Source organism: Palaemon carinicauda, chromosome 38, assembly GCF_036898095.1.
Source record: "Palaemon carinicauda isolate YSFRI2023 chromosome 38, ASM3689809v2, whole genome shotgun sequence".
NCBI lineage: Eukaryota > Metazoa > Arthropoda > Malacostraca > Decapoda > Palaemonidae > Palaemon > Palaemon carinicauda.
In genome coordinates, this window is record NC_090762.1 from 66,625,002 (window position 1) to 66,636,275 (window position 11,274).

Consider the following 11,274-nt stretch of genomic DNA (forward strand, 5'->3'; position numbering starts at 1 on the left):
TGTAAATATTAGGAGTGCTATACTAGTAACCCCATAGGAGGGTAGTGTACCATAATCAGTGCACTTCAAGCAGTACTCTGTAGGCATTATTTGAATGGTCTTTGCAGTGACATTTCATACCCTACCTACACTCACTTTTTAGTTTTCTACTTCATCTCCATTCCTACTTTCTTTCTTCCTCTTGCTGTCTAATTTCTCAACTCTTACTTCATGCTGCAACTGCAGGGTTTATCCCAGTTGTGCATAGGCAATGAATGGAGTCCCAGCCACCAATGCCAGACCTTTTGGCTCTCCATAAAACTAATCCAATCAAATTTGATATAACTAGTACCTTGAAATATATAGCTTTGGTTCAGCCTATAACTATTCTGTATTTTTTGTTTGAATCTTTGGGTCTGGACTGTTAGTATCTTACTGCACATCCTTGAGAGAAGGAATTATGGCTGTTTCTCCCTCTGGTTTTTAGTGGACTCATTTTAAACCCTAACTCAGAACTTCCATTATCCAATGAGATCCACTTTTGTATTCTATGCCATAAATCTTTTAATACTTTTCTATTTTGCCTTCATGGGAGCAATAGGCAAGAAGCTATAACATTCACTACCATCCTCTACATCACAGTTATTCCAGTCCATTTCTTGACCCCTTTTAGTACATAGAACTATGGGTAACTGAATTTCTTTTCTACAAATTCTTTAAATTCATCAAACCCTGGCACTCACTCTCTATTCTATGAGGCAGTAGCTATGAAAGCCTTCTAATTACAAAGCTATTCAGGCTATTGCAATGGGTTTGAGGAAGAATGTTATTTTAAACTAAATTTTTTCTCATAAAAACTCATTACTATAAAGGAATTAGTTCCTTCCCAACCCCTCTACATCTTGCAATTGGTCCAAAACATAAAATAAAAAGCTTAGCCTGCTGCTAGAGGACCTAGTGGGCATGATTAATTTCTTTTTGGTGAAGTCTAAATGCGTGTGATACAGGCAATGCTATTGTGCAGCAATGGGTTTGTAAATGGAAAAAAATATAGGTATATATATTTTTACCACAACCCTCCAAATCAAACACAAAAGTTACAAGACACAGTACTAACAAATTTATAATAATTAACTGCAAAGCAGAAAATGTTAGAAAAAGAAGAGAGTATACAGTCATGTCACGTTCAAGCTCCACACATTGCATCTACAAGAGACCAGCAAAAAAGTAAAGATCTTTAATAAGTAAGATGGTTGTCACTCTTGCTTCTCTGGGGTAGCTCAACTCACTCAATACTTTACAATTAATGTATGCCAGTTCTGAGAGGTTTAGTTTCCATTACTCCTTAGAGGTAACATCACAAATACATTAGTAATGCATCTTTTTTATTCTGTAATAATTTATATACTGTACTAATAAATAAAATAATGGTGAGAAAACCAACTCCAAGTATAGGTAATCATGCATTCACTTTCGCAAGGAACAAAGGCACACTCTCCATTATGCATATATTCCAGCTGTGCATGTAAATTCAATTTCATTCATATACATGTATTCAAATTACAGTATATATGTTAATCATTACCTTTGTGCATGAATTGTGCTCTAATGCTGACCTCTAATGCAAACTGGAGTACTACTCTGATAACCTTTAATAAATGGTAAACCAGTTCCGACTTTCTTTTGATAATCAAGATATTTCTCACCAAAAAAGTTTATAAGTGTCATCTCTTCAAAATATATACGCTCATAAAAGAAAGACCAAGCAGCAATAGTGTATGCAAGGGTGCAAACAGGGTTAATGAGAATCAGCTGAGTGCCTATACTCCACCAAAACCAACCTACATAGCTGGGATGACGAAATAATGCATATGCACCCCATGTAACAAGTTCATGTCCTTCTTCACGTTTTGTTTGCACTATATGGTTGAAATTAGTTTTTGCAGTTAACATAGCAGATTTTCTGACAATTTCACCCCAAAGGCATACAATTATACCAAGGACACTAAGAATCCACTGAGTTTTCATTTCAGGAAGTAACCAACGCTCTATGAAAAATTCTATCCAGCTGGTTATTGCAGCCAATCCATATGATATACTATGATTTAAAAGATATGAATCTAAGCTAAGAGTACGAGGATTACCTATTGCTGTGGTAAAATACTCAGAGTAGTGGAAGAAGGTCAGAACTACTAGGTACCATCCAAAAATTTGATACGATGCTGGAGTCAAAAAGCTGATTATAATTCCGATGCCACAGGCACTACCTAAAAAACATCCTCGAACTGCAACCTGAAAATAAAAAAAAATGAAAATTAAAATTTCTTCAATAAAAATTTGAACAGCATTTATTGTCGTTATCCATAGAAATCTACTACTGTATATTTCCCTTTATATGATAAAGGTAGTTAAACAGGCGTTGATCCCTTACATACAAGAACTGAAGCAGTGACAAAACTAGGTGAGCAGTCCTTCCCCCAATATAGAGAGCCCTAGTCTCATCAGATCATTTTCTGTCTAACAACCTGAACTTTTTACTTTTTAACAAATGCTGTATACCCACCAAGGCAACTGGGAGGATAAAAGTTCCAGTATAAAAAGGGGCGATTTTTTGGTAATTTAAAATTATCTTAGTTGTTTTGTATAGGCATAGAACAACAAAAGTGGCTCTTGAGCTAAGTTCTTAGGACTGAAAAACTCATAAAATTAGAAATACAGTATGTATCTACCAATTAAAAGTTTATCTTATCTCTATAAATTGTGATACTAAAGCTAACTGCAAATTTTTAGTGCATTGTTGTACTCAGAGGTTAAGATAAAGAAAGTGGGAAAGAAAGGATAATGATAGAGCTAACTGATCAACAGCCTACCTATAACAATTCTCAAGTCAAAAAAATGGTAAATAAAGTGCTAAGTAACATTCCTTAGTTATACCATAGCAAAACTTGAGCATAGAACTGGTTCATTCTCATTAAAGCATATGTATGTCTGTTCACAATGACCTTTCTCAGTAAACAATCTTGAGTGAAACATATATTGTATATGCTCCAAAGATGGACCCAAGAGAATCACTCTTAGGTGGAGGAACAACTGAGGTTATGAACCTCAGCCACATCTCAATAATATGTTATTTTCCTTAGTAAAATAAATTTTTGAATATACTTACCCGATGATCATATAGCTGTCAGCTCTGCTGCCCGACAGAAAAACCTACGGGCGGAATACGCCAGCGATCGCTATACAGGTGGGGGTGTACATCAACAGCGCCATCTGTCAAGTAGGTACTCAAGTACTCGATGTCAACAAAGAACCAATTTACTCCTCTGTCCACTGGGTCTCTATTGGGGAGGATGGGTGGGTCCTTTAATTTATGATCATCGGGTAAGTATATTCAAAAATTTATTTTACTAAGGAAAATAAAATTTTTCAATATTAAACTTACCCGATGATCATATAGCTGATTCACACCCAGGGGGGTGGGTAGAGACCAGCATTACATGTTGACATTATATGAGCTAAGTATTCCGTATTTCATTTTAGCAGTTATTCAAAATAACAAACATAAAATAAATAAGTACCTGGTAAGGAAGTCGACTTGAACAATTACTCTGCCTTTTTAAGTACGTCTTCCTTACTGAGCCTCGCGATCCTCATAGGATGCTGAGCGACTCCTAGGAGCTGAAGTATGAAGGGTTGCAACCCATACTAAAGGTCCTCATCAAAACCTCTAATCTAGGCGCTTCTCAAGAAATGACTTTGACCACCCGCCAAATCAAGTAGGATGCGAAAGGCTTCTTAGCCTTCCGGACAACCCAAAACAATAATAAAACATTTCAAGAGACAGATTAAAAAGGTTATGGAATTAGGGAATTGTAGTGGTAGAGCCCTCACCACTACTGCACTCGTTGCTACGAATGGTCCCAGAGTGTAGCAGTTCTCGTAAAGAGACTGGACATTCTTAAGATAAAAGACGCGAACACTGATTTGCTTTTCCAATAGGTTGCGTCGAATATACTTTGCAGAGATCTATTTTGTTTAAAGGCCACGGAAGTTGCGACAGCTCTAACTTCGTGTGTCCTTACCTTCAGCAAAGCTTGGTCTTCCTCATTCAGATGGGAATGAGCTTCTCGTATTAACAGTCTGATAAAATAGGATAAAGAATTCTCTGACAAAGGCAAAAATGGATTCTTAACTGAACACCATAAAGCTTCAGACGGGCCTCGTAAAGGATTTTTAAATAGAACTTAAGAGCTCTTACAGGACATAATACTCTTTCTAGTTCATTTCAAACCATGCGATAAGTTTGGAATATCGAACGATATTGGTCAAGGCCGAGAAGGCAGCTCGTGTTTGGCTAGAAAACCAAGTTGTAGAACATGTAGCCGTTTCGGATGAGAATCCGATGTTCTTGCTGAAGGCATGAATCTCACTGACTCTTTTAGCTGTGGTTAAGCATATCAGGAAAAGAGTCTTAAAGGTGAGATCTTTCAGGGAGGCTGATTGAAGCGGTTCGAACCTGTCTGACATAAGGAATCTTAGTACCACGTCTAAATTCCAACCAGGTGTAACCAAACGACGCTCCTTCGTGGTCTCAAAAGACTTAAGGAGGTCTTGTAGATCTTTATTGTTGGAAAGATCTAAGCCTCTGTGACGGAAGACTGATGCCAACATGCTTCTGTAACCCTTGATAGTGGGAGCTGAAAGAGATCGTTCTTTCCTCAGATATAAGAGAAAGTCAGCTATTTGAGGTACAGAGGTACTGGTCGAGGATACGGATACTGACTTGCACCAGTTTCGGAAGATTTCCCACTTCGATTGGTAGATTCTAAGGGTGGATGTTCTCCTTGCTCTAGCAAACGCTCTGGTTGCCTCCTTCGAAAAGCCTCTAGCTCTCGAGAGTCTTTCGATAAACTGAAGGCAGTCAGACGAAGAGCGTGGAGGCCTTGGTGTACCTTCTTTACGCGTGGCTGACGTAGAAGGTCCACCCTTAGGGGAAGTGTTCTGGGAACGTCTACTAGCCATCGAAGTACCTCGGTGAGTTATTCTCTCGCGGGCCAGAGGGAAGCAACTAGTGTCAACCTTGTCCCTTCGCGAGAGGCGAACTTCTGCAGTACCTTGTTGACAATCTTTAACGGAGGGAATGCATATAGATCTAGATGTGACCAATCTAGTAGAAAGGCATCTATATGAACTACTGCTGGGTCCGGGATAGGTGAGCAAACTATTGGGAGCCTCTTGGTCATCGAGGTTGCGAAGAGATCTATGGTTGGCTGGCCCCAGGTGGCCCAAAGTCTCTTGCATACATCCTTGTGGAGGGTCCAATCTGTTGGAATTATTTGTCCCTTCCTACTGAGACAATCTGCTATGACATTCAAGTTGCCTTGGATGAACCTTGTTACTAGTGAAAAGTCTAGACCTGTTGACCAGGTGAGGAGGTCCCTTGCGATCTCGTACCATGTCAGAGAGTAGGTCCCTCCTTGCTTGGAGATGTACGTCAAAGCCGGGTGTTGTCCGAGTTCACCTCCACCACTTTGCCTTGAAGGAGAGACCTGAAGCTTTCCAGGTCAGACGTACTGCCAGTAGCTTCTTGCAGTTGAAATGCATTGTCCTTTGACTCGAGTTCCAAATCCCGAGCATTCCCTACCGCCTAATGTCGCACCCCAGCCTACGTCCGATGCGTCCGAGAAGAGAACGTGGTTGGGAGTCTGAACAGACAGGGGAAGACCCTTTCTAAGGTTGATAAAGTCCTTTCACCAAGTCAGACCAGACTTTAACTTTCCGGAAACCGGGATCGAGACCGCTTCTAGCGTCTTGTCCTTTTTCCAGTGAAAAGCTAGATGATACAGAAGAGGACGGAGGTGTAGTCTTCCAAGTGACACAAAAGAACCACGGATGACAGTGTCCTTACCAGACTCATCCACAGCCTGACAGGGCAGCGTTCCTTCTTCAGCATCTTCTGGATGGATAGCAGGGCTGGGGGTTGATCGTCTAGTTCAGCAACGTCCTCATCAGAGGGTTCCTTATCCGAAACTGATGAGGAAACGGCAACGGAGTGGGCAACGTCTGACTCGCTGAATCCGGTCGCACTGGTGGATGCGTGACGGAGCCGGACGCAATATCATGGTACTGCTGCACAGTCTGTGAACTGTCAACCATGGGGACGCGAGGAAGTACAGCATCAACCCGAAACTGTCTAGACTGTCTGGGTTGTGCAGTCAACACCCTACCGGGTTGCTGAGGTTGACACACTGCGTCACAACAAGTCACCTCTGCTGGTTGTTGAACGTCTTCCTAGTGACACACTTCAACAACCACCTCCGAGCGTCGCTTAACGTCAACGTGCGACTGGCAACCCACACTGGGTCGCATCGGTGGAGGAACCACCTCAACTGGCGGACGCGAGTAGGATACCTCAGTGTCAACAGGGCGCACAACCAACCGGTAGGAAGGTTCTTCTCCGTAAAAAGTCCTCTATCAAGGACATAAGCTTGGACTGCATGTCTTGCAGCAAAGCCCATTAGGGTCTACGGGAGCAGGTGTGGCAACAGACGGGGTTAGCGACTGAAGCGGAACCATTTACCATCCCTGGAAGCCTTGTTATGCTTTAATTAAAGTCCATAGGAGGCTAAGCAGCTTAAGGCTCCTCTCCAAATGACAGAGTCCTCAAAGGAATATCAGTAGGAGGGAGAACAGCACTTTCTCATCTACAGGAACCTTGTCCGAGAAAAGCTAGGTTATCTCAGTGAGGGTCTCACTGGTGCATAAGCAGCAGACCAGAAGGCAACGTTATGTAACTGCTTGACAGTCTGTGAACTGTCAAAAACTGAACTGTCAACCACAACAGGTGCGTGAGGACATACAGCACTGGTGCATTAGCAGCAGACCAGAAGGCAACGTTATGTAACTGCCTGACAGTCTGTGAACTGTCAAAAAACTGAACTGTCAACCACAACAGGTGCGTGAGGACATACAGCACTGGTGCATTAGTAGCAGACCAGAAGGCAACGTCATGTAACTGCTTGACAGTCTGAGAGCTGGCAACAACCAAAGCGGAGTGGTGGTGCATGGTGGGGACTGCCGTGGGTATGCGGAGACTAACGCATCGCGTCAAAACACGGCAGCTTGACTCCACCTTCCCACTGCTGATGCGGTAGCTCACGCATGTCAACGGAGGGTGCCGCACGTCGGCTAACGTCAACATGCGTCTGGCAGGGTCGACTGCGCATCGGTGGTGGAGCTCTCCGCAGCCGGAGTGTGGGAGCAGGCAGCCTCAGCGTGAGCTGGGCGCACAACCGTGGCAGGTAGTAGGCTAACGGGAGCAGTGTCAACCTTCTCCGCACGAAACTCCTGCATAACCGCAGCTAACTGAGTCTGCATAGACTGCAGTAAAGACCACTTAGGGTCTACAAAAGCGGCAACAGACGGAGCTACTGTCCGTTGTGACTGAGGGTCTAAAACAGCGGGTGCGGCAACAGACGGAGTTACTGCCTGTTGCGGTACCACCTTGCCTCTCTTGGGAGGTGTGCAGTCGTCGGATGACTGCAGCGAGTCCGAACTGACCCAGTGGCTACACCTGGGCCGTTGGACTTGCGCGGAAGGGACCGACTTGCACTTAAAAAGCTGCGAGATGTGGTCCATGGTTTCTTACGAGAAACCTCTTCCGCAGACGAGGAATAAATGGGCTCTCTCGTCTTTGTGTGGGTGGGGCGATCTTGGGTAGATACGCCCGAAACCACGGAGGGAAAAACGTCTGTTCGTTGATCAAGGCCTGTGGAACCCATAAGTCGTTCGACATTACTTCTCCCCTGGGCTTGGGAGCTTGTAAGAGGTCCCGGACTAGGTGAACGACTGGCACGAACAGACGAACCCTCGGACGCAACACTGTAACACTTTGCGCATATCACTTTATCACTTTGATTTTCTGTTTTGCACTTATTTCACTGAAATCGAAACTTTTACTGATTTCTACCTGAAACACGCAATCCTATCCTTCATTAAAAGGTAGTAATTGCGAAAACAGTCGTATAATGCAACAGAAAACATATATAAAGATAAAGAATTCAGTGGCTGGGAAAGAGACTAAACACTAGATCAAATAAACTACGTTTACAATCTCTCACCGCACATAGCCTGGGAACAAGAATAAAACCCTAGAAACGTTTTACCTTCTTCCCCTACAGCGACTAGGGAGGAGAGTAAAAACGAGAACAACGTTACCCGCTTGAACGAAACGTTTATTCTCCTCTCTCTCCCTCCGTCTCTATCTCTCTCTCTCTATCTCTCTTGATTTCGCACCTGAGAGAAGAGCCCAACTATATATCGTTAAAACATGTTATTTGCTAAAGGAAAAAACTGAAAGGTTTTCCAAATAAAAAGTTCCTTTAATTTAGAATTTAAACCATTTAAGCTAAGAAAGAATGAACGAAACGCCAGAATCGGTTTACTCTTACTGCAAAGTGAAACCGTGATACACTCTCTCTCTATCGTAACGATAGAGCGCATGTTGAACGTTCTGAACGTCAACAACTGCGTAGACTAAAAACTAAACGTTAGTTCATCTTTGAAAACAGTACGAGACTATCAAAGAAATTCTTTCATAAAACATTAAAATTTAAAAAGTATTAAATTCTTTAAAGGTTAAATACGATATAACAGGCTCAATGTTAATTAACTTCGGTTCCAAGTTAGGACCGCCTACTATCAGGAAAGGTCGCATATAAACAAACATAAAAAATTTATTTTTATATGTTTATAATAAATGGAAAGTTAATCGAAGAGGCCTATAAAGGCGGAGAGATATAAAAAAAATATGTTAAGCAAAATTACCAAAAACCTAAACACACTTCCGTCTAAGGGAAGGGTCGGCCATTTAAAAGTGAAAGAGAGTCCATACTCTCTTCGTCACCATAATTAAATCTATCCAAAACGAGTTCAAGTTTTGAAATGAAGATAAAACCCCTGCATAGCGAAAGCTCAAAACTGGAATAGTGTACTTCACCAAATCGTTGTGAAAACAAATCCAGTTAGTAACAGCGTATTTAGTAGGTCTTGCCAGTGGCACGACAGAGAGAAAATTGGTTCTTTGTTGACATCGAGTACTTGAGTACCTACTTGACAGATGGCGCTGTTGATGTACACCCCCACCTGTATAGCGATCGCTGGCGTATTCCGCCCGTAGGTTTTTCTGTCGGGCAGCAGAGCTGACAGCTATATGATCATCGGGTAAGTTTAATATTGAAAAATGTGCTTTTATCACAGGACTGAAGGAACAGTTATACCACCAACTGAAAATATCACGTCCTGGTCATGAAGATGAACAAGATGAGCTGACTCCTATAAGCTATACAATCTGGTACCATGCTGAGGATGATAGGGCCTTGTGCCATAGTTCAGTTCATGACACTTTGGGAAAGTCAAGTTCCAAGAAACTATGTCTTTCCCATTTGGAGAACAGGAAACAAAGGTCATTAGGCAACACTATCATCATATAAGGATGAAAAGATAATACTTACAGAAAGAGGATGTAGAAAAACACATCATCAGGCATAAGTTTACAAACAGGTGTTCTGTTGTGTAGCCATCTTACATTTGTAAACCAGCAAAAAGGAAAGATGAAGGGAATCTGCTTCTGGTGTGTTCTTCACCAAACTAAACACAACCATGCTCAAAAGGAGTTGAAAATTTTACACAATGACTGAAACAATCGCCTTAATACCTTAAATGGAAGTTTTACCTGAACTGGTTTAGGTGTTAACTCCAAAACCTATGAAAGCTTAACAAGCGAGCTGATAGGGACACCAAATGATCTTCTGACCATCTGAGGATCTTTACAGTGAGATGGCATAGAGGCGGCAAAAAGGTACCACCCTGTTTGTTTATGTAAGCCACTACTGTATCAACAACACCACAGAGTGACCTGCCAACAACTGTTGGAACTGATGAAGAACTAGGTAAGCTGTTCTCATCTCTAGAAGATTTATGTGCTGGTACCTTTCTGACTGACAAAAGGCCGGAGATTGTATGGTACAGAAAAAATGAAAGGTGAAGAGACTGTTTCTGATGTGTTCTTCACCAAACTAAACCCAATCTTGCTCGAAAGGAGTTAAGAATGTTACACAATGACTGAAACAATCCACTATAGGGCCAAGGAAAGTGAGTTCAAGGTTCTTTAAGTGTGCTCTTGTAGGAGGCGATCTGTCAGTAGGTCCTTACCCTCAATACCTTAAATGGAAGTTTTACCTGAACTGGTTTACGTGTAACTCCAAAGCCTATGAAAGCTTAACAAGCAGAATCTGGATGAGTTCCCTAAAAAGGGTATCTGAGAGCTCAGTGTAAAAGAAACCAGAAGAATTCCAAAAAAAAAAGAAACCCGAGTTCCTTTAGAAAACATAGGATTAGAAAATGATGTGTCAAGCTTGCATTCTATTGTAATCTATAAGAGGAAGCATTAGTTCTAATGTGTCCTTATTGGGTATCAGGACAATTACCCCCCCCCCACCCCCAGGACAATTACCACCTAGGAAAACACAAAGATAATACAAAGATTCCTTTTTTATTTTCTAATAATTCAAATTATCAGCAATTCCGGGCAAATATTCCAAGGTACTTCTATTTTCGTAATCATTTACAACTGTAATAATACGTTTCAAAACATCTAAATATTTTTTTCTTGATTTTTGTTCGTCAAAACCTGCCAAATATTGAGTCATATGAACATGTAATGCTTGTTCTTTTTGGAGATAGTTTAAAAACTTCCTTATACTGTATTAGCGTCGTGATAGCCAACGTTAGATAGGAAACCTTAGTGCCATCCCTCTACAGAATTGTTTGTTCTTAGCAGTTCTTCTGAGATTCTGTTATACATATTCCGTAACTGCATTGCAAACACTGGTTCTCGTCGTCTCCACCCTCGACATGGTCATCCCAAGAACGTATCCTCAAAATATCTTGCAACATATGTTTCAGGAGGAAGTATTTCACAGTTTCAAAAGCTTTTACAACATCACATTCAGGAACAAAAGCTATAGCAGATAACATTTTCATATAGATAGAAAACTCTTTCTCCTCCAAGTATTGTTGTTGAAATTCATGAGATTGAATGTTCTGGTATATGCTTTGGGTAAGATGAAAAAAAAACTGCCTTTTTATCTTGGTTTGAGGAAATGTCAAACATAAACTGTTAATCGAGGCTTTTTCAAAATCAACCATGATTGATTCTGGCACTAAATCTGGTTTTAATATTCTTAGATGGTCAAAAAAACTAGCATAAGTAGTTTGACATTCATCCGGTAGAAG

At 41.4% G+C, this 11,274-nt stretch overlaps 1 protein-coding gene across 1 annotated transcript; it reads right to left on the bottom strand.

The window, feature by feature from the left end:
- Positions 1–389: 389 nt before the first annotated feature.
- On the bottom strand, positions 390–11,016 carry Icmt (isoprenylcysteine carboxylmethyltransferase ste14). The gene is made up of 3 exons (XM_068361788.1): positions 10,866–11,016; positions 10,608–10,669; positions 390–2,271 (listed from the first exon to the last, which is right to left on the bottom strand). Exons 1-3 carry the CDS (start codon positions 11,014–11,016, stop codon positions 1,585–1,587), a joined length of 900 nt encoding a protein of 299 aa, XP_068217889.1. The 3' UTR covers positions 390–1,584.
- Positions 11,017–11,274: the final 258 nt, after the last annotated feature.